The sequence below is a fragment of the Bombus vancouverensis genome, chromosome 2 (genome assembly GCF_051014615.1).
Source record: "Bombus vancouverensis nearcticus chromosome 2, iyBomVanc1_principal, whole genome shotgun sequence".
In the NCBI taxonomy this organism is placed as follows: domain Eukaryota; kingdom Metazoa; phylum Arthropoda; class Insecta; order Hymenoptera; family Apidae; genus Bombus; species Bombus vancouverensis.
In genome coordinates, this window is record NC_134912.1 from 21,375,076 (window position 1) to 21,400,107 (window position 25,032).

At 43.1% G+C, this 25,032-nt stretch overlaps 1 protein-coding gene across 9 annotated transcripts in view; it reads right to left on the minus strand.

Moving 5' to 3' along the window:
• Positions 1-25,032, minus strand: part of LOC117160127 (uncharacterized) — a 194,229-nt gene that overhangs the window by 82,927 nt on the left and 86,270 nt on the right. The window contains exon 1 of one of the 9 annotated variants that reach the window (XM_076627367.1): positions 24,193-24,239. The exons of the other annotated variants lie outside the window; for them this stretch is intronic. Within the exon in view, the coding sequence (XP_076483482.1) occupies positions 24,193-24,224 (32 nt within the window). The 5' untranslated portion in view covers positions 24,225-24,239. Of the gene's footprint in view, positions 1-24,192; positions 24,240-25,032 lie in introns of those variants that run through there. 9 annotated transcript variants of the gene reach the window in all.

Consider the following 25,032-nt stretch of genomic DNA (forward strand, 5'->3'; position numbering starts at 1 on the left):
CGAATTTAAAAAGCAGATTGTCGCGTATCTCAGCCCCTGGTCCGGTCAGTGGATGCAGCCGTCGCGACCTGATTTCCAGATACAATAGCAGCCACGGTTTTGCGCTGATGTCATTGAAAATTTATCGAGTGTCTCTACAAAAAGCTCGGTTCAGAGGAGAAACATCTGAAAAGAAAGAGCTTGTTCGCGATGCTCGCGCGCAAATTGCCGAATACCTCGGCCTTTCTTTATTTACGTACGCTGACGCGACGCGACGTGCGACGATCTTCGTCTCTCTCGTCTCTTAACCTGTTCTTTGAGAATGGGTGCAACGAGCGGACGTTCGATGACACTACAGGCAAGCTACTTACACTTCAGCTTCTTGCAAGACTTCGAACAAGACAACGTAGAAGATGAAGGAACGCGACGCGAATTCTTTCGATTAGCAAAGGGAGTAGCAAGGTATAATTTAGAATATTTTCGATTCGAATTTCCTCGAGCCACGAAAATTAACGCATAATTGAAGTTTCATTAAGGAATCGCTCTATATATACAGGGTGGTTGGTAACTGGAGGTTCAAGCGGAAAGGGGGTGATTCTACGCGAAAAAAGAAGTCGAAAATATAGAATAAAACAAAATTTTTTTTTTTTTATTTCTTCATCGAGACAACGATCTACAGTGAGATACGTTATAACGAGACGTGATAAAATGCACCCGTACCGAGCGAAAATTCAAAGTCGATTTTCTCGAAAACAAAGCCTCGAACGAAAAATTGTTATTCTATATTTTCGACTTCCTTTTTCGCGTAGAATCACCCTCTTTCCGCTTATACCAGCAGTTACCAACCATCCTGTATAGCTCGATATACTTTTTCTTGCAAGTCGTTCCCCCACGAGGCAGTTGGATCGAAAGAATCGCCTCTCGTTGCCGTTGTCGTAACGAACCTCCGCCGATCATGAAATTTCCTTTGGATGCTGTATCCAAGAATCGTAAGGGTTGCCTCGATAGAGAAGACGAAAAAGATTTGCGAAAGCAGCAAGCTTTTTGCGATGAGAACGTTTGCACGAACCAAGCTTTCTGCGGATTAGATCGAAATAAATGGAAATCGAGTCTAATACGAATTTTGTTCAGCTTGGACAAATTTTCACAAATAAAAAAAATTTCCCTTGCGTTTCTACGCTAAGAAACTCATACGGTATGCACTGTAGCATAGGTATCGGCAGCGATCGTGAACTTTCGCGTGACTATACGTGCTAGCGATACCTGTATATATATGTAAAATTCGCGAGATCGCGACAGCAGCTCGTTCGTTACTCTGATTTCGTATCGGATAGATGGAGAATTTAACTAAGGTGAGCGAGGGTCATCAACTTGCAGCCCTGGTTGCCGATAAACCTCGTCCGCTTTATTCACGCCGTGCCAGTTTACGTAACATAAAACCATGGGGACTAATAAGTAATTTCTAGCGAATAAATATCGAGAGCGTTCTTGTAATTCGCGTGAAAATTCATGGATTTTTAGGTGCGCGATTCGGTTATGAAATAACTGGGAGAGAGACGATCCATTCCGATCGGTTTTGCGATTATTTCACGCGTCCGACTCACAATTAAGGGTAATATACGATACACCGGCGGTTAAATCGGGGTCCGATGTATCGTGGTCGAGGAAATCTCGCGCAATTTATCGTATCGGGCGCTCGGTCTCGTACAGAACAGAACCCTGGCAATATTTCGGTGCATCGTGCATCGTGCATCGTGCATCGTTCGGCACGCGGAACGTGCAACGGCTTGCGAAATAAGAGAATTCGGCTAACGGAAGTTAATCAAGGGATTAATAAGGGGCATTATACCGAGATATTTCCGTTTTGTACCGTAAACGACAGAGGATTTGCGTGTTTCCAGACAAACTGTTTTACCGTACGAAAATTTGCGATAATCGCTGGGAAATCGGGTTTTAAAACAAGATAATATCTAATAAAAGAGGTTGGATTAGTTGCGATCTTTTGCAGCATACGTCGCTAAAACGGGATAATTTTGTTCGAAGAAACAAAGTTCTCGCGTGTTCGCGTGATTTCGAGGACGATACGGTGACATCTGAGCAACATAAGAAGTTCCAAAAATACGACAACACATTTTCTATCGACAAATTGAACAGATAACAATTGGTGATCGCAGACCGCTCGCTTTCCCTTAAACAGACCCTTTAGCCAGGCTTTTAACTCTCCTGAAATCGATGCTCGCATGGGCTCCATCCATACGTTGTATTTCAGATTTTTAATCAAATTTCAATGCAAATTAGCTTTCATCTGTGTAATTGAAAGGTCCAACCAAATAGTACACGTATAACAAATCAGCATCGAGTAAACTGGATTATCGTAGATATATCGTCGCGATACAATGCGTAGCGTTATAATAAATTATCGCTTTGATATATTAAAAAGGAAACGAAGGCAAATTTCATGCAACGGAAAGGGAATACGTAATCATCATCGATATCTTCGATGAGAGATTTTCAGAGCTCGTAATACGAATATTACTAGACGAGCCGGTCGAACGTATATTGTACGATAAAATTGCTATGAAAACAATACCGTTCCTATCCTGATATTCGCCTTTAAATCGCGATAAGAATTACGTTCGACCGACCGCGTAACGAAAAATCGTTATTTACATCGTGCATAGGTACATTTAAGTGTATTTTTGCAGCGGCTTTTACCATAAAAATTATATTGTCACGATGCGGCGATGGTTCGTGCCAATAACTTGTCGACGCGACTGATGGCTGAGTTTCCGATAATATTCAGAAAGTTCTCGTATCTGTGGCGAGAACCGCCTTCGAGCGAATTACGCGAGCCTTCTGCATCTCGCCGAACTAGCATCCTCTATTAGCGGCAAGCTGACGGCGCTACTTTGAAATAAAAACCAAATCACAATTTTTTTTTTATTTCGCTATCTTCCTTTCATTTTCCTTTGCCCTGAAAATTCTGGAAATTTCATTTCTTCCTTAATTAAAGAGAATAACGATAAAAAGTTGCCTTAGGACAGATGTTACGAGAAACGTTTTGGTATTAAAAAGGAAAGAAGTAATTAATTCATTATTCTAAAGTAAAGTTTCATTGCCTGGGAAACACGTGCGAAATTATTCGATAAACAAAATATCTCTCTGTCCGTAATTTTACCGGGGAAAACGAAGTATCGCTCGGAGACCGTTGACTCGAGAGAAATCGATTCACCGCGTTCCTCTTTGCGATTTGTTCGCGATCGCTGTGGTCGCTCGATCGATAAAACGCCGCGTAACGATCTCGCTCGGTTGCTAGCTCGCAACGATGCTGACTGGGATGTTCCGTCGCCGCCAAGATTTAGATAGCGGCGAGCAACCTAGCCACGACGATGAATGCTCGTGAACCAGAAAACGCGTGTACCGGCTCCAGCCGAGCGCCGAGAAACCAACAGCAGTTGCCACCTAAATCGCTAAATGAAACAGCTTTCCAAATGGAATTACGCGCGAACGTTCGAATCGGTGCTCGCATCGTTTTCATTCGGTACAGGAGAAGTTGCTGCGATTCTCTATTTTTGCTGCTCGCTTATCGACGCGTTTGCTCCGGAAGATAAATGAAGCGAGAAACGGAACCTTCGAACGAAATTGGAACAGCGTTTGCAGCGGTCTTTGAGTACTTTGTTGGCAAATGAGAGACCATGGATGTGTGTTCGTTTGGTCAACGAGGAGTATTTGGGTGCTCGGTTCGAGCGGAGAAGGAATCAAAGGAAAAAGACCAAGTGTCGTGATATGAATCGATTTCTCCACTATCGTACACGTACAAATTTAGTTACCAACATCGACTGTGAAAAGCCAAACGCTTGACGGTTTTTGCAATTCCAAGTATCACCGAGTCGTTCATAAAGGATACGTCGTGTACGTTACTTAAACCCGATACCGAAAGAAGCACTCGGTTTCGCCTAAGGAAAAAGGGATGAAGAAGGTGACCGAATATTTCCTACGTTGCAGTAATCCCCTTCTTCGAGGACGTGCGGCTCGTAACCTTGTCACGCTCCGTATATTTTTAATAGCGAGTCAATGGCGAAACTATAAAATAATGGAATATAATTGAAGGGAATATGCTGCATTCGTTATAAACGAAGAGAGGAGTATAATTCTTACGATATCGATGTTTTTCATAAGTGAATTTTATTCATTTTCGAGGAGAGAAAACTAAAAAACCTTGGTGGGATTTCACCGAGCCACGAACAAAAGGTTGAACGAAAACCTAGAGAAGGACAATTGAAGCCGAGCGGAACGTTTGAAGGACGGAAACTGCATGGTTGCACGTAACGTCGTAACACGTACGCGTCATTTAAAAGCAGTAATATTCTTGGAAAATAGCGAGGCTCGGTGTAATAACCGTAAAGGTAGTTTGAGCGCGAACCCACCTCGAAATTAGACGAGCTTCCAGCGTGTTAGCTAAACGGACGTTCGACCGCTATTCAATTGCTACGGTAATTAAGCGTTCGTTACAAGTTTTTACGTTTTCGCGTATGTTCGACGCGATAGCGTTATTGTCTGGCATCGCGTGATAACGCGGATACCGCTTTAAACGATGAAGAAAAGAAAACATCTTTCGCGAGGGCGCAAACGAAGCACAGAAGTTAAATCGAAAGGTCGTTTAAAGACACGTATACCGATGGAACGTATAGATATATAGATATCGCCTGTAAAATACATCGGCCTATCGCACTTTATTAATCGCGGGATAGGCGAGGCTGTAGCGTGTGCGGACAAACGAGCAGGGTCATGCGGAAGGTCAGTTCGCTTCAAGGGGAAATCAATCGATCGCGAGCCGGACGATTTTTCGCCTGAAAGCCGGCCGACGCGTCCCTCCCAAACTGATTTCGCGGACTGCATCGACCATCGCAACGCAACGATGCGACCTGTCGCGTCTGTCACGGTATCATCAGTTTCTTTCCTTCTTTCCTATGCGACGTGATTTTTCGTACATCAACGATGCATCGTTTATTTCAGCATTCACACGTTATTATTTTACGTTATTGTCGCTCGACAGAATTGTTCTTCGATCTGAATCGATAGTATCGCGCTTCTATTTTTCTTTAAAAAATTTGAATTCGAACGACCAAATATTAGCACTTATTTCATGCGGTGTTCCTCCATCGGAATCTCTAAAAGCCGATAACGACACTTGAATCGCAATTAATTTGACGAGTTCCGTTCCGTGTTCCCAGTTCAAATATCGAAGAATTATCGTTTGACGCGAGCCAGGATTTCCGAAGCCGATAATAACACGAAAACGGCTAACGATGGCTGGCAGAAATCGTGTCCTGTTCGACGACCAGTGAAGTTCGCGAAACGTGGCTTTCGTTGATCGTTTTAGTCGTTCCGGCGCATCAGAAGCGAACGAAATTCATCAAGCGTGCAACGACCGCGGATCTTCGGCCGGCACGATGCGACATTCCTTCGCAATTTCCAACGATCGCGCACTCGGTGTCCGGCAAATCGCGCAAAGCGTCGCTCCGTACCCAGCCGGCTCTAACGAACTTGACGAGAAATTCGTGCGTCGATCCTGCCGTAGGAGGTTCGTTCGAGAGCCAATGCAAATGATCGTTTTTGTTTCGAATCGTACCGGCGAATGATAAATTCAACAGGAGAGCAGACCGAACGAACAAACGAGGTCTGGAAGAGGAGATTTTAGTCGAATCCGTCTGGTGATTGTTTTGTAGCGAGCTGCAGGCACCGAAAGACGATAAAACTGAAAGGGTCGAATCGATCGTCGCTGATTTCCAGCTCGTTAGAACTCACGGTTCAGTCTGAAAACGGTAAAGAGGCTGTAACACATTCGGTAGATTTTCTTTTATTTTACACAATTGAAATCGAATAAGACGTATTTCAATCTTTCAAATATGCCAATTCCACAAAATTCGAAACGTTAACTTCAGACTATAATCGATAATTCGATAACTCAAAAGGAGAAAAAGTGTATCGATTCGAAAGTTCGGTCGGTTGAACTTTTCATTGCCTTTATCGTCGATTAATTCAGTCAACAGTGCGGACGAATAAACAAAGCAGGAAGACTAAATTACTTCCGCTGACATTACGTCATTCTGACTCGAAACAAGGTCAGCTAGAGGCACGAAGCGAGCGACTCCATCGTAGTTTGGCTTATTTTGCATTTTGGTTCTCTTCGAATTTTCGTGGTTACAAAGATTAATGAAAGATCAAACCCGAGGAAGAAAGAAACGTAAGGAAGAAATGTGTGTACTTTTGCGTCGAAGAGATCGATCGGACCGGATGTGACGGTACAGGATGATTCAAAGTCAGAGATCGATTAAACGGATCGACCGAACTAGCGCTTGTTTCTATCTTTGGTAATAAAACTTCAAAAATAGTTTCGAGAATCTGAGGCGTATGATAGATACGAGGAGAATAAAGTATATCATTTTTACGTTTAAAACGCGAGGATATACTATACATCCGATACCACGTAGCTCTAAGAATTTCTGGTTTAATCTCGTACGTTTTTACGATTCGTTCTTGCCGTGAAGATAATTATTTCGTTGCTCGTATTATTGGAAAACACATGGATGAAACTCGGGAGACAACTGCGTGATATAACCGTGGTAAATTATGTGCCTCGGAGAATCGTTCGAAAATCTTTGATCTAAACTTTATCGTAGTCATTAGTCAAGAGGCGTAAGAGGCCCAGATCTTAGACTTTAGACGCGCAATATTCAACCTAAAGACGTTGAATCTACGTATCGCATATACCGAAATCGATAACGGGCTGAGAAGCTTCGCGAGTAACTCCTACAGACAGTCTCTTCTTGGTAGCATGTATATTACAAACGTTAGGATAAATTTATTTTACTTTATCGTTGTGATACTCTCCGACGTTAAAATTAACTTTGCACGATCGACGTTATACCAAAACGAATTTTATCGATCCGAGCTTCAGAGGTTCCACCAGGGTTCTATTCTATGGTTTTCGTTTCTTCTATTGTCAAAATTAGCGTCATACATCTCGCTTCCGCTATACACATTCGTGGCTAACGAGAACGATAAGCTGACAAAGTTGGATCGGATATATCAATCCGCTCGTTCATCGCAGGCTCCGTTCGGCACGACGATTACACCACTTTGACACGGTGATATCGTTCCCGAGGAGAGTTACGATCGCGTCTCGAAATCAGTGATTTACGCTGTTTACTTGACCACCTGCGTAATTGCCGATATTCGTTACCTGCGCGGCTCGTGGCATAGCAAATTGTTATCGAATACGTCATTGGCTTTGGCCGTCCGAAATTAACGGACCCGTCAGAGCGTTCGCCTATCGTTTCGTGCCGGATATGATTATCAATAATCAATCGCGAAACACGGCTGAACGAGACGTCTATGAAAATATTCAGCGAAATTATAAATGAAACATAGGCTGGCTGTGAACGAGGTTCGAGTACCTTCTGGTCAGTCTAGCTTGGTTTATGCGTTCGGTGAAACAAGAATCATTGTGTTTTACTGTATTAGAGTAACTAGTAGATCAAATGGATTAACATACATCGAGCCAGAGTAAATATAGCGGATAAAACGAATTACGAACAACGAGCTACCTGCTTATATCTATTCGAATTTGGTAATTTTACGTGTATTTGTTGTAATCGAATATACTAGTGTACTACTCGAATAAAAGAAAGCAAAAAGCATTCGGAAAGGCAGAAAACGCGTTAACGCTTATCGTCTTCGCCTATCGTCGAACACGCAAGGGCAAGAGCATCGCAATGCACCCTATCCGGCATCGTTTCTCCTTCTTCGTCGCGTTAATCCGTCAGTCCGCTGGCCTGGTCATCGATAACGTCCAACCGAAGAACGTGGCCAGCCTCGATCGACGGCTAGCTTCCTCCCCGATTCATCTTCTATGCAGCAATCTCCGCCATTGTCTGGCGCGTCGCGTCGCGTCGCTTCGTCTCGCCTCGCATCGCATCGACGACATTGCAGTTTTTGGAACGTGCCAGTCGATCGAAGAAAAACGATGGTCGCGATTCAACGTGAAACAAAGCGGGAGTAAATGTGGAGAACGATGTCATCGTACAGTCGCGTCTCGCATAATCGAGATCGGGTTTCGATGCGTCTTAATTCGCATGGGAAATTGGGTCGGCGCTATGCACCACGATGCGCCACAGTTCCATCGTTGAACGCGGTCGCGCACACGCTCGACGATCTCCAAATTCGCGCGCGTAATGCGGCTAAACGACCGGTGACTGCTACAACGTTTTGCGGGACACGTCGCGACTTCCTTCGAATAATCAGCGAAATTCAACAGAAGAGAATAGATGTGAAAAACGATACGGATTTCGTCGTTCTACGTTTACTCGTTAGTCGTTTGCGTAGATCGTTTAACGCTTTGCGATGATCAAGTTCTACAGATCGATCGATTACTATTGACGATCGTTTGCATAAAACAAGTAAAAGAGTTTTCACAGCGAAACTTTTTTGAACTTGGATCAACCGATTGGACGTTTGTAACTCGGATTTCTTGACAGTATCAAGGATAAAATTCTATAATCCGTTTGTATATGTAAATTCCATTTTTATCGTATAAGAGATATTACGACATTCGACCATATTAAACATTTTACGGTAGAACTTTCGAATAAGGAAACTTGTTCGCAAATATTCTCGAATGAATTAGCGCGTGTAACAGGTCGGGGAACTGTTGACACGGTAAACGCCGACATTCCACGGATGGAATTGTAATTTTCCGCATAAAATTTGGACAAAAATACGCGATTTATCCGATCGATATCGCGTGCACTCCGAGCACATGGCTGCCAAATTCTTATTTATTATCCCTTGATGAGCGTGAAAACGATGGAAACGAGCTGCTTTAAATTTCCATATGCAGATCTCGGTCGCTTGATCCGAGGTTTTATACCATATTTTTGGTTTAAAAAAGTAACCTTTCGTTTAAAAAGGATGAAACAGAAAGAGAGAACGAGACGTCGTGCACGGCTGAATATTTCAACGTGAAAGTAACGATAGGACAACAGAGTAGCTTTAATCTTGCTTAAAAATGTATACTTTCATATCGTAATGTTTGGCGTTTCTAGAGAACGAAACGGAGATGGCGCATGCCAGATGTCGTCACTGGATGCCGCGTCGTGTCTACTTCCTTACACAAGCCTCGCGCCTCCTTCCTCCTCTTCCTGCATACTTTTGCATTTTCGCTTCTGTTCGATATTTCTTGCCGTTCCCTGACTTTTCTATCAGGAGTAAATCTTTCAGGGATTCACCGAGGCTTGGTAAACGTCGATGCACATTTGCTGATCAGTCCGTGGAACGTTCCCCGTCCAACCGTATTTCCTTATTTTCTCTGACTTTTCCAATGACCTCCTTTGTTTTCTTCAGTCTCCTTTTTCCCCAAACCGTCGTTTCGCCGAGTAGAGGTAAATACAGAACTTAAACGATGACAAACACGAATGGTCGCGCGTATAGTAATTTGGTCGCAATGAAAATTTATCGCTATCATGTTGTAATTACAATTACATTAGTATTATTTATATCCTCGATAACGTTGAGAACCAATGTTATAAATAAAAAAACAGGTACCCAATAATTGGAAAATGACTCGTTTTACGTTTATCGTGTTTATTCGTGCGATCGATGTTACGCTTTCGAACGGAAGAACCAAAATGATTTAATCTTTCGATAAAACCGATTTCCGTAAAAGCAATGGGAAATTTCATAAAAGCACCTTTGACTATGTATCGAAGCAGCAGAGTCTTTCTTTTCGAACAAATATATTTATACAGAAAACAGGACTCTCGTGCTATTTTCGTAATGCAAGTTATGGAATCGCTCGAACCTACGTCCCCTAAAACAGGTTAAACATCGTTGGAGAACGAGCGATGGCATATTTTTCGAAGAAAGAAAAACACAAATATGCCCGGTCCATTGAAACGTGGTTTCTCGCAAAAATTTTCGAGTGGCGTGTAACTTTCCGCTTGGAGGAGAAACGTGGAAAAAAGCGAGGGTGGAGGTGGTTTGTAGAGCGAAAGAAACGTCACGACAGAGTATAGATAGGCGAGTGCGAAAGAGGCTTCCCGTGAGAAGTCGCAAATATTTTCGCTCACGGCCCGGAAGCTCGCGTAATCCTGGCTGAGACGCTCTCTTCCGAACGGGAGCTCGCGCGTCGGTAGCGCGCACACGGCCAATAATGCGGTAGCGATTCGATGTTCCAACGAGGATACAACTGGATCGAGCCCGTTCTCCAAACGACCAAGCGTCTTCTATGACTTCTATCCGCCACCGTTTCTTCCACGGAATTCCAACGTCGACGCGTTTTGAAAGTTTCCACCGCGGAAATTCGACGCGAAAAGAATCGGTCGGAGCGTCGACAGAAACGCTCTCGTTCCCGGGGATTTCACCGAGTGGCGAATCGGCAACGCCCGACTTTCGAGGGTTTAGAACAGAGAAATGGCTCGAGGGAAGAGGTCGGGAAAACTAGAACGAAAGGAAAGTGGAGAACAGGGATTATAGTCGTTCGTAATAGTCGGGTCAATGGGAGATTATTCAAATAGTTATATTCGATAGATGCGTGGTTGGTGTTAATAAGATACAGAGCAGAAATTTCATTTCTAAATGGAACCAGGCAATTGTTCAAAGGTGTAACGATTCCTTCGTATCGTCCATCAACGTCACGTTTCTCGAATACAAATTTGCCAAGATTACGTTGATTCGACGCGTATGAACGAATCGGCGCATACGCCACCGAGTAAAACTGCAAATCTCCTTATTTTCCTAGCTCCAATTAGAATACGTAATAAACTATCGCTTGCTGTCGTGTATTATCAATAGCATAAAAACGACTCGAGGCTCGTACCGCCTACGTAAAAATATCGCTCGAGAAGCAAATAACGCTGCAAGAAACGGAAAGGCAGTGGCGGTTTCAATTTTTATTTCACCTCGCCAAGGTAATCATAGCTGCAGATCCTTGCAAACACATAACTCTCTGAACACTCCGTGATATTTCAACCCTCTAACCTCCGGTCGCACACGATTCTCGCAGCCGTGGAACTTTCATAATTTTCTCGGTATCGGTTTCCATGCGCGTTTCCCTGGCGAGGCCGTCGAATTGCCGCCACGCCGCAAGAATTACGAACAGTCGGGCATAAACAACCGCGATTCACAGGGTGTGGCCTCTCTCCGGCTTCGATATGCCGGACTAGTCGATAAAGCCGACTTTGTTCGCCTTCCTTCATCGTCTCTCCGTCCGTCGCCCGACTCACGGTTTTTCTACTTCTCCCGTCTTTGCATTCTCTTCGTCTCGTCTTGCCAGACCAAAACATACTCGAGCCACCTAATTGGCGAAATAAGTGGCGAGACAGGATATCGGATAATTTGAAATGAAACCGTACGAGGAAACGAACGACGATAAGGACGAGGTATTGGATGTCCGGCTGACGGAGATATTACCTTATTCTTGTCGATACGTGACAGAATCGTAGGGCGAACTCGGTTCCAGTGCGGTAGTCTACGAACGTCACTTGTACCGCGTGTTCCTTCAACAGAAATTTGCCGTTACAAACTCGACAAGGATTCGAAATTTCTCGTTTATATCGAAATCTCGCAGGACTTTTTATCCTTGAATTTTGTCCGGAGTATCCAAGAGAACAGCGATCTTGTCCTTCGTTTCTGTTTTCGTGTCTATCCCATCGGTAGGTAAAGGTAAAATTGTAATTGAAGATCGAATAATCGTGTTTGCCCTGATAGGATTATCAAGGCAAAGTCGACGCGATACATCAGTGCATATTGCTGCTGTCGACGCTAAGTTTCAGAGCTTAGGGAATGCTCGTTGCTTTGTCTTCGTTACTAGACATAGAAACGCCGGCTGACGCTGCGTTATACGTGACACGTGAAATATGATGGTTTCTTAGGGGCCACGGTATAAGCGTAGACCGCGCCGCTCCGTGTCATTTAACCTTTCTCGAGGTTGTCTTATCAACCACTGTACGCCAGATACGCGCGAATATAGCAAAATAATTTTTCATCCTATTTTCTTATCCTGTACGATTAACAGAGCATCGAATCGTCGTGACGTTCGACGGTATCGATCCCTTCTAAGCTCTAGATAAAATATAATTTCAATCTCTACGAATCAATGTAATCCGTTGAACAAGCAGAACGAAAATTTAATAACGGGATAATGGAGAAGCAAATTAAATCAATTCGACTGGCTGACAAAACAACAAACTCGGACGATCTTTGAAGCGTTAATGGAGAAACGCCGTTATAATTCAAATCGAATTGGAAAGCGAGTTATCGGATATTTTGTCGAAACTGGTCTGCGTAGCGAACGGAATACAGAGCAGTGGGAAACCGAGAACAAATCCTTCTTCGCAAACTTTGCGCGTTAATCCGAGCGAAGTTGAACATCTATCGGGGTTAGTACGTTTTCAGTCGTGGCTTGAAATCGTTGATTAACGCGAAGAGAATCCAGCTATTCTGGGATGATCCTTCGGTCTTGCTTCGAATTTTCAAACTTCCGTTCCACTTGGCCGCTCAAAAATATTCAATTCATCGAGCTACGATCGAATTACCGACGATGATAATGATCGCTGCTTTGGTTCGCCGTTTCCTCTAATAAGTAGAGCCGATTTGGCCGTGCTGCTTCGCTATTCGATTCGTTAAAATTACGATGAAAATTTGCTGCAGTTCGTTAACACTTAATTCGATGGTCATTTGTACCCAAACGGGTCGAATGCATAAACGTGCTCCGGAATTCCGTAAGTTTGTTCGACAGCTGCGCGTTCGCTATTGGTCAATTTGTTTCTCGTGAATTTAAATTAAACGCCTGGTCTGAACTCGACGACGTAACGTCGTTATCCTCCCTAAAATCGAAATGATAAAAATCCGTTTAGTAACATGCCTACGTTTTAGCGACGTGGTTTAACGTTCGTTTCGCATAATTGCAATTATACGTGAAAATAGTCGAAATGTTTTCTTTGTTTTCTTCGAGTTTACGGTAAATTTACTTGGTCGTCGAATCGTACGTAAAAATGATAAACGGTCCCAACTTTGTTGCGCGTATGCACCTAAAGACGTATCAGAGATTCGCGATGTACAGCTCACGGTAATTAATTCTTCGTAAGTGTGCAACAAACCAGGAAATACGCAGTTCAGACATCAAAACGAAACGAGGGAACTCGTAACAAATTACGTGCTACGATATTCGCATCGCTTGAATATTTCATTAGATATGTTACAGAACATAATGTACATTCTGTTGATGAATTGCCGTAATAAAGGCCGTCCGTCGAAACATACAGCTGCCTAATCCACATTGTGCGATATATCGAATTAAATATAAAAGTTCACGGTTGAGAATATTTGTTTCTCGACGATCTTTATCTTTTCTTTCGGTCGTCCGATGCTGTCTCCTCTAATTTTTCACAAGTCGAAAGCTTAGCTTCGATGGAATTTTTTATTTCAATTCGAGCATCGTCGTTTTCATCGATAATATCGTAGAAACAAAGTAATACCGTTCTGTACGCATTCTGTTATCGATTTTCGTGATTTTACGAAAGCAAATGCCACAACGTCGCGTGCCAAATATCGTCGAGTATCGCTCCATCGTGTAAACATCCATGAACAACAAATTGCAAATTCCTGTTCATGTTTTTCAGTGCAAATATGCAAACGTGTTTTTTTTATCAAATCCAAAAAATACGATATCAAAGCAAAATAGATTTGCTCCCTCTTTTCCTTTCGTTCGAGTCTCTTTCGTTCGCAACCATGTTCTTTGCAACCGGATAAGTTAGATCTCATTTCCTAAAAGCGCGAGTCTCTCTCTCTCTCTCTCTCTCTGTGTCTCTGTCTTTTCAGAAAAATCAAAGCAATTTGTTCAGCGTACCGTTTCGGAATCGATGCGGGTGGAACTCGGTTTTATTTGGAAACAATGCCGACTCTCCTTTGGGTCATGCCAGTCGGAAACCTAATCTTTATTCTTGCACACGAATTCCATCGCATCTCCGTTATTTAATATGGTGGTTCTAGCGCAGCTCTACGCGATACAATTCTTCGCAGCACACGCTTGGCAAAGCTCGATCAACGTTTGATCGATCAACGTTCTGCAACTAGTCGCTAAAATACATGGCAACATACGTTTTATTTGAGTTTACAGAAGCTTTAGCCCTAAAGAAAAAATTTTCATCCGATTTTCGATTTCCAACAATTGCTACGATCCGATTATCGCGTATAGATAAACGACCTGGTGTGTGTATTTTAAATTACACGATTAAGAAACTAAACACTAGGTCGCGCGAGTACGATTGGAACCAAGAGCCGTTTATCGGCGCGAAACAACCGTGCCACCATGCTTTATCTCTGAGAAAGTTGCCGTATCTCCTAGATTCAGCTACGTGCATCGATTTGTTCTCTCCTGTTCGTTGCTTTACTCATTTCTCTGTTCCGTAATCTATCCTGCATCTCTTCGCGAGAAGATTCGAGCGGAGATACGACGCGACGCTCCGAATAGCTCAAAAGCAAGCTCTTTCAACTTTTTCTCCTGGGTCTCTCTTTTATCGTTTTTTTAAATCTCTTCCGTTCGCTAAATAGCTGCTATTTACGAATGATGAAACAAAGATGAATAAAGCGAACGGTACACAGCGGAATTATTTTGCTATAAAATACTACTAGCTTATCGATGGTTAAAGGAGACGCGATTTCGTCGATGAATAAATTCAACGAAATTAAAAAAGGAATAAACGTGGTTGAATTTCGATAAAATATCCATATATTCAACGCGAAAGTCTAAGTAGCGTCTACGCGAAGATCATACAAACAATATTGTTACAGAATGTATACGAGGAATATTTTAAAATCGGTTATGCAACCACGAAGAGAGCAATTTCCCTGTAAAAGCATATCTCTGTGAGATACGATAAAATCATATTTCTATAAGAAATGGAAGAATGAAAATCAGGCGCATAAAGGTACATTTGCGGGAAAGTCGATTCATCGCGTACGTCGTGTACGTCATATAAATCGTGTACGATGACATATCTTGCTCTCTTCTTTGCGTGGTTCGATCCGAACAGAACTACAGAGCGATTCGAAACAAAGATTCCTCGTAATTTTTCGCATCGAACTACCTCCTCGAGCCTCCACGTCGTAGACTGTAGTAAGCTCCAAGTGCGGTACCGAGGGAGATGCGATGGCAACGCCAACAGCATCGATCAACGTCCTATCAATTCGATTCTCCTCGTGCTTTTCGCGTATACCCCGACACAACCAGAAAATCGCGACTCTAATCGAGACACGTACATATCGGCGGTGAGGACGTCGAAGGTTCTTTTCGATTGTACCCCGAGCTCCTGTCCCTCAGGTTCTCTCCTCGCGTTTTTCCACGGAGGAGCTTCCCTTTTTTAATGTTGACAGACGTTCATCGACGAGACCGCGGTGCACCGCGTCGCGTCGCGAGATTTATTCGATTTCGCAGCGTACAAACCCCACGGATTGCATCCCTTTCGTCCTTTGCTTTTCTTGCGTTTGACCAAACGCTGTGTGTACTCACAACCCCCGATACTCTCAGCAAACATAGGATTCTGTCGGTGAAGTTGATCGTTCCAAATAAATGGAAGAAAACGTTTCGGTAAAAGAAAGATGGAATTGCCAAGAGACAATGGCCCGGCACTTGGACGAAACTGAGCGATAAAGGTGGATATTCCGGAGGTGGAATTGGAAGAAAAATATTTCGCGATTTTGCTCGTAGGTGTCCTTTTAATTTTTTATATAAAACGTTATTGGCGTTGACGACGCCCGAGTATATTTTACTCGGCAGTCCAGTATTAACGGACAATGTTCATTCTACGATCTACGTTCATCGCCGCTGCTTTGTTACTCCTCTGTCGTTAGCACTGTACGCTTTTAAATATTCATGCACAAAGCATCATTACGCGGCTATCGTTACAAGCATCGTAAAAAAACATATACGTGTTCGATTAATTTTCAAAGTCGTTTCTCTCGAAACTGGAGTTTGGTACTAAAAAGAAGAGCTGACCCCGTGAAATCGTCGTTCATAACATAAACGATAAACAAGCGTGAAATATCGTTTTATCGTCGATTTAAAACAAAAGAAAGAAAAGAAAAGAAGGTCTAAATTCCAGAAGGACAATTTGATTCAAAGAAAAGTTATCTTACGAGAACAGAAAACCTTTTACCACGATCCAACTAAGTCAAACGTAGTTTGAAAATCGCTTCCTAAGATCGACAGAAAGAAAAATCCTCGGTGCAACGTCGACCGTTTCTCCCTTCGTCCGTCGTATTTTTCATTTCTGTTCCTACTTTCGTTTGTATTTCTGCAGAATAGCGGTTACATAGATTATAGATGAGCCAGGGACAGGGTATACGTTTCAGCGATAAGTCTATCAGGATTGAAAAGTCCGCCCGTGTTCGTGCCGGCTCCAGGAATTCTCGTATACCTCATAACCAACCTTTGGAACCCCGGTTCAAGAAAATACGAGAAAAGAAAGGAGCTTAACGATAAGCTGGAATCAAGTAAAAAGAACGAGGTGGAAGAATTAGGGAAAAGAGTAGAACCAAAGAATATACGTAAGCAAAGAGATAAGATGAAGTGATGGAACTGGAAAAAGAGGAAACCGAAGTAGGAGAGGACGAGGAAGAGGGTTAAAGGAACCGGAATGGCGAAATGGAGTCAGGGAAGTAGATAAGGAATAGTGTTTTAAGAATCGGAAAAGGGGTAAACCGGAGTAAAGTAAATAGAAGTAAGGGAAGAAGAGATCAGAGGAGTCGCGAGTTGCCAGCGAACGATATCACCGCCTGCTGGAAATTCCTTCGGTGGAAAATAAAATATTCAGTGCGAGCGGCTGTCGCTTCTTCCCCCTCGAATCCCTCTTTCTCTCGTCGGAAAAGTTCGCCCGTTCAAAATTTCGAAGCGTGTTTGGGCAATTTTCCAGCTGGGCCGTCGGCTCGAGGTTTCTGGATTTACACCTGGCGGTTTCCGTTCGATCGACGGCGTTTACGAGCTTCGGCTTTGGTGTGAAAAGCCGATCGATTTTTTCAAAGCGACATATCCGTACACGCTGTTCTAAGTTCTAATCAAACTCCGATTAAGTCGCTTTCGTTCTCGATAGAACGCCGCCTGTTCGATTTTTTTAAAACGACCGAATCCTCGATGGATTTTCTCTGGCCAAAGGATAAATTCTATTAGGATAATTCTGCGTACGAATACGAATATGCATGAGAACGTTCGATGCTCCGTAATATCCGATTCTCTTTGGGCAGATTCGCCGACATTGCAAATGCTTGCGCCGAATTGCGATAACGGCGTCTCGATGTTACAGCGTTAATAAGATACGATTTACACCACGCTGTGTAAAATAAGGTGAAACAGAGGATTCTGAATTCCAGGCATCGGTGACAGAAAAGGGACAAAGAGTTGTCAAATAGGAATCTGGAGCAACCCACCGCTCCTCGAGATGTGGCGACAGGTTTCCAAAATTATTCTCGGGCCACGCTCTCCGTCTTCCAAGTTTTCCAAGCAAGTTAAACGGCAAGAGCCAATTGCAGCGGCCCGTAAAGCAGAAATTCAACAACGGAGTTTCCGCGTAACCGGCGAATATGTAGAGCGAACGAGCCGCTTTGTTCGCGCTTCGCTTCACCGCCATTCATCCGCGATGGAAAATCTTGGTGGTTCCGTCTCCACAACGTTAACGCAATAATTCAGAGCTCGCGGAACCGTTTCAGCCCGTGGAGACGAGAGTTTACGCTTCCGGGCGATCGTGCGTGATTCGCAGCTGCACGCTCGCCCTTGCATTATGCACGTCTCAGTTTCGTTGCAGCTCCGTCCCGCGAGATTCAAAATTACGCCGCTTTTTGCGCAGAGTTTCTCATCGAATGAAATTTTTATTGGTCAACGCGTGGTCGAATTCTTTCGCGAACTCCGCCGAGACGACGGTTTCAGCGGATCCGCTTTCGCCAATATTCCACCCCCCCCTCCAAAGTCTGACGACGTAAGAAACTCGTTTTTCCAGCCTCTTTTCGATATATAAAGAGCTAAAGATATCGCGAGTAACAAGTTCTTTTCGCTTTTCTTCCTCCGTTAAACCAAGTTATAGCCAGCATAACGAAACTACTAATTGCTAAATCTTATTTCTGACATTTCATTGTATATTACGATATGTACGCTGGAATAATATTAGGATAAGAATTCTAAAAATATTACACGTACAATTTTGTGTATCTCGTCAGGCTATCGTGACATTCTCGTAAAGATTATTTACGGGATTATTACGGCGCAAAGGCTGCAAGAACCGACATTCGCTCTCAAGATTCAACGAACGCCAAGATTTAACGACGGGTGACTATTTAATTGGCCTTAACAGCGAAAGGATTAAAAATCTGCATGTAACAGGAGTTGTCGAGCTTTACACAGTTCGCCACGAAACCGCGCAAGATTGCTACAGCGACCACTTACGGAGCTTACCACCACCACGAAAATTAAATAACCGAGCCAACGTTACCTAACGTAATCGGAGGAGATATTTTTTCGAAAGCGTGTTTTCATCAGAGCGAATTGAATTTGCCCGTGGAACAGCGCGGCCGTGGAACGCGCATGCAGCTAAGGAGCTTGTTATCTTGCCAAACGCGATACGCGAACCCTCGACGACACCCCATCGTTCCCTCAGCCACGTACCGCGTAGCCGCTTAATTACGGCATCTTGCGCGTCGGAGTATGTCAATTTTCTCGAGTTTCCATCTCGCTTGCATACGCTTCCTATATAATTTAACCCGATATTTGCGTTTTAACCACGTCAAACGCTTATATGTGTTTTTCATTCTGTTAATTCATCGCCATATGGTCGTAGATGTTGCGTCGCTTTGAAACAGAATTTGGCGTTCAACCATTTTTCAACGATGCCTTCCAACCGATTTCATCAATTACAATTAACTGAAGATTGTTCGGTCGATCTCCTGTTCAAGCGTGTTGGACGATTTCGTCGACTGTCGGTTTCATTCGCACGAGATTTCTTTTCTCTCTTTCCTTTTTCCGAAGAATCGCAGGAAACGAGAATTAAACAAAGAATTACGTAAATACAAGCACGCGATGATGCACGAACGAACACGCTCACTGTGAAGAGGTTGCATTCGAATCGATGTTTACACGAAAATGGATTGCGTTCGCCTGATCGGGGAGGTAGGCAGCATCGACGCGATATGCAAATTTCAGAGGGATGCTAATGCAACCGATAGACGTCACGAAGCGCGGGGCGTTACGCGGCGACGAGGGAATCGCGCGGATATAGTATTGCGGTGGAATGGAAAATTCATCGTATAGGTTGACACGCTACCGAGCCCACCGACCGATTGTTTCCCTAGCTTTTTCCACGCCTCGTTCGCTGCGAAAGCGAACACCAACCAAAGCGAACGCGCAATTTGTCACTAGCTCCTGGCTCTCGCGCCAGACAAACGAAACTAATATCGCTCTTTTTTCGTTGGACCTTTTACGATCTTTTGTGCAGAGAATCGTCGTCTCTCTTTGTCACTGGTTGTTACGCGTCGAATAAAAGCCAAGAAATTGTTATTGTTATTCTAGTTTTGAAACTGTTAAACGTAACGAAAGAGATAAAGGAGAGGAGAAGAAGCAAGCGGAATGCACTTTCGAACGGTGGTCGGGTTGATTTCGCTTCTCTGGTTGCCGGATCCGTCGAAGAAATTTTCAGCTGGATTTTAAAGTAAGAAAAATATTTCAATGTCGCCGTGCTATTTGAAATCTGTCGAATTGGTTAACTCTAAAAGACGATTTAAAACGGTGGAACTCGGTTCAAAATTGACGCGTCGGAAGCAAGAAACGAACCAAACTTCTCCTATCCTACCGTTACGTTTCAATGGCAACGCTGTGAAACGAATGCTTTAATAGGATGATCCTACTTAACAGAATCCACGAGATCTTATTTAATAGAAGCGTCTTCCGGCGGCGCTAACCGATTTCCAATACTGCCGATAATCGCAATTAAATCTGCTCTTCGTTGGATAATTGAACTTCCACCTGAAAACTGTCTAACGTGTTCTTATGCACTTCGCTTCGAAGTATAATTGTATAATTATATCGATGACGCAAACTCGTATCCTGTCCTAGATCCACGATTAACGATACGAATATGCGAAACATACAAAAAAAAGCGTAGGCCGCTCTGAAAACGCAACTGCTCTATTCTTATCGATGCTAATAACGATTCGCGACAACGCGGCAAAGATATTAAATTATATTAACGTGACTCTTAGTAGGCTTTCGAAGACATCGGATAATCGATCTTGCATTGAAAAGACGAATCTTTGGACAATGTTCTCGGAAGATAACGCGAGCCTCGAAGTCTTAGAATTGTCCCCGAGTGGAATTTCTTTCTGCGTCGTCCGATAATAACGTCATTCCTGGGGTGACACTAGGTACAGAATACCGACGAACAGTATACAAGATAACCTCTCAAGTTTATAGCGTCGTCTCTACGCTATCTCGTTTGTCATATCGCTGATGTCACGTTACGCGTTAAAGCTGTACTCCTACCTCTAAACGCCTTAATTCGAATAATTCACGAATAACTCGATTACAATCAAAAATGAAATTAATCATCTTAATATACGAGAAACGCGGTTAATATACGAGAACGAATTTCTGCGAGACCCCCCTATTGCTGCGATCTACCACTACTTGCCTCGTCGACACTACTACTCTCCCGGCACGGGGTACGATCGTTCCGAATTCTTCTAGATTTTCGATCCTCGCGCAGAAATATCCAGTTGTCGTCTGTTATTCCGTGCAAAATGGAATCCAGCAATTTAATGTCGAGATCGAATACGTATCGACCGACGCGACGCAACGTATTCGCCGCTTCTGTTCCAGAGGACGAGATTCGTGTTAATTAAATCGAATTACCTAACCGGTTTAAACTATTCCCGAAAAAAGACGATGACCGAGTGAAATAATTTGATAGACGTGTTTTTGGGATACTTGGTAAATTCGACGCATTTCAAATCTACTTCGAACGATATTGTTTTTAACAGGAAACTATACGACGAGCAGGCATTTCTAGTAATTTCCGAACTGACGCCGAACAGTCGGGTTAATCGCGCGGAAGTATTTGACCAGAATAGCTAAATTGCAGACAATAACGCGTGTATATTTCGTATGTATATATTTTAAACGTGTTTCGTGGCGCTTATGCAAATGTTCGGAATTCTCGTTGGCAGGAATCACGGTCACGCTCTCCTTTTCACCAACGATATTCATCGAAACTGAGATTATTTGATATTGGATTAGAAATTTAACACATTGTTCGTCGGTCTAATCCTCGGAATTCAACTTTCGGACCGATAAATTAGAATTCCGCCACGAAGTAAAGGAGGCTCGTGAGAAAGGAACTTGAATCTAAAACCCTCTACCGGCGAATAAGAAAGACAGCGATCCCAAACGAAATCTATTCCGCGACATGGGTTCGTTGGTCGATGCTCCATTTTCGTTGTTCATTGTTCGTAGTCGGGGCGAGCTTCGAAAGAAGAACTTAAATTTCCGACTATATAGTTTACGAAAGCCAATTATTCCGAATTGTTCCGCAGATCCTCGAGATTAATAGGGAACCGGCAGAGGAATTCTTATCTGCGAGCTGCAGTCCTATTTTAATTCCGGCCGCTCGACGAAACGCGATCGTCGGTGTCTGAATCCTCGCGCAATTCCCGGCCGGAGTATTTTCGACCTCCGCTGGAATTCTCTCTGCTAAATGCCGTCACTTTAACTCCCGATCACCGCTGGATTTCCTCCGATCCTCCGATCCTCCGAATCAACCAGTCTGTTCCATATCTAATGTCAGTTACGTACGAATACGTAGAAAAACGTACGAAAACTTCGAAGACCTATGTAGGATGCGTTACTTATTTATAATTAACTTTACAATGTTTGAAAAATCATCGGCATGCGCGATAAGATCGAAGCAGAAAACGTTTCGCCTTTGAACGTATACCACTTGGCGTTGAAATTCGAACACGATTTTCAACAGAAAGCACGAGTTACGAGAAATGCTGGCAAATCGAGTGCCTCTTTCGCTCTTGTCTTTTCGAGGCATGATTCAAGCAAACGCAGGAAATATTAAATTCCCCCGTGAATGACCAACGGAATTTCGATTGAAATGTTTCGCGAAGCACCCGGATGAAATGCTGCGCGTGTTAGAAATTTATTCGAAAAAATGTGCTCCTCTGGTCGTACGCACGATCCCTCTTTGTCACGTCGAACTTTTCTTCTTCGAAACAACGAATACCAATAGCAACGCGGAGCAGCGACAAGAGAACGGGAATGAAAGAGAGGCAAGAGTGCAGTCTTCGAATCGCCTGCCATTATCGATTGCCTCTGTAAAGAGGAAGCTCGATTCGAAAGGTATCCTCCTGCCGATCAACCGAAAGAAATATCGAAGCGACGAACGTATCGACCCAGCCCGCGTTCCTCTCAGGGACCACCGCGATTTTCGACGCAATTACGAACAACGATGCCAGCGATGAAACGGATCGAAGGGAAAATGCAAGTGAAACCTAGAAAGTATAAAACTTTGTTCGTTACAGTTATTATCGCTGCGAAAGCTGATCGATCGTTTGGTTAGTTGCAAAAATTACACGAGATTCGCGTGTCAGTTTTACTATTCGATTCGAATGCGTTTTACGAGTCTTTAAAAATAATGCCAGTTGATTATCGACTACCTGGTATCGTTGACCATCGTCCAAACCCAATATCGTAACACTAAAAAATTGAAGCTACGAAATATCGTGGCACAGCTTTTTTGTACATCTCGGCAGAGTAAATTGATACAGGCGACACGAAGCATAAAATTTTAAACGTCGTAAATTTTTATTTCCAATACTTTTTATTCGATGTAAAGTTACACGCGTTAAACGCATACGCGACCTCTGTAACGAGTTAGTTAAAAAGTGACTACACTTTTTAAAAAAAATTCAAATCGGAATTTACGGTTTTGAACGTTATAAAATCGAATAACATTTATTGCATGATTTAAAAAAGGGGGAAAAAATATCGCGATAACTTATTAAAATAACTTATTAAACGGCGATATATTTACTTCGCGAAAATTAAATTTCTTCCTCGATCACTTCTTCTCCTTTCGAACGATCTAATCGCAGTGTCTCGAGGAATTCTTAAAATAAGGTTACTCGACTCGATTTAAAGTCTAAAGCTACACCTCGTTTTGCTTCTGATATTTCGCATCATCTTCGCTTATCTTCCAACAACTCGGAAGCTTTCGTGCAATTTCAATGCTAGAAATATATTCAATATTTTAGAAAAAATTCAATCGGGTAATCGATTCGATGGGTTCGTTCGTCTTCGCCCCATCGACCTTACACAGCAACGACAGATACGTATAATTTGGCAAAATCATTTAGCATTTGGAAAACATCATTTGAAATGGCTTTTAAACTCGTTACGAATCCGTAGGCCTGACTCGAAACAGACGTTTTGAATGAAATTAGCAAAGTTCGGGGCCGAGATTGCACGGCACCCGCTCCAGTGATTCTATTATTAACTGTTGCGTGAATTAGTCGCAGCGTTCTATACAATCTCGCGGCATTGTACACATCGTGACTCACCGAGCCACGCGTACTGCCTCCATCGTAGATTGTAGCCTGTTCGCTACTTCAAATTATAGCCGTTCAGAACGCTGTAGCTTGGAAAGGAAGAAACCAAGGATTCGTAAAGAGAGGAAAGATATTTATACAGGCACGAATCACGCATTTGACGAATCGTCGCCGTTTCCGTCTCACAGTCCGGTGTAACTGGTTGCAAATATTTGACCGACTCTCGTCGGCAAACGATCCTCGGTTACAACGGAATTGAAATTGCAAGCTCCTGCCGATAGAGGCGGCGGTCGTTCGATTTCGGGTCAATATTTCGTTGACAAACAAAGGATCTTGATGAGGGACAAAAACGCGTCTCTTCTCTTCGCCTAACTCGGAAATCTGGCTTTATTTGATCAGGGATGGATCGTAATATGTAATAATAATGGGTCAGAAGGACTATTTTTCGTCGCTGTTCGATCGTCGTACCGTAGGTAAAAGTTAATATAAAAATGCAAAAGGCCGTTAATTACGAAATTGAAATAGCTTAACTACGATTAATATCAATGGAAAAGATCATCTTACCAGTCGAAGAAGTTCCACAGGCACGTGAACATGATGGCGATACGTCTGACACATCGAACAAAGCTCGCGGCACACGACGATTCACTCGCGTCGATTATCACCCGACCCCGGATTGTCTTTCGTTACATTTTCGCACCAAACTACGCCTGAATCGCGTATTCGTTTACGAATCTCGCGACTTGTCGCCAAATTTTCTCATTATGAACGTTATAGACAATCTTCTCGATGAATAGGAACTCTGCCATTGCATTTGCACAAACTCTACGTGTAAAACGAAACTGTTAGATGCCACGCGCCTGATTCTACCTACATCTATTTGAAAGAGATACTTTTTGGGACGAACACCTTCGTTTCGTTAAAGTACCCTCAGTGTCTTGGAGAAATGCAAACATTTTCAGTTACGGTTTGTCTCTGTATCGATCAAAATAGGAATAGTAGATCGTTCTCGAACAGTGACAAGTAATAATCGCCAATGAATCGAATTGATCTTATTTTAGCAAATAACTTTAAACGAAAATTACAAAGCCGGCGAATGATTCTAATCTCGACTATAAATCCAACTAGTATCGCGACATATACAACAACGAAAATAAAAATCGAATACGTATATTCGCGATTAGTAGTCTCGAAGTTCTATATGTCAAAATCAAGCGCACCGAGGGCACATCTGCTCCTCGCGAAAATGGATTTTCGGTTCGCTTTTCGTACGAAACAGCCTGGAAATTCTTTCGAAGTCGGTACGTTCGGCCTAAGGGATTCGAGCATTCAAATAAAATAAGTAAATATCGAGAAAATTACTTTGAACCGAGGCTGTTTCTTAGACGAATCGGCGATCCTGTT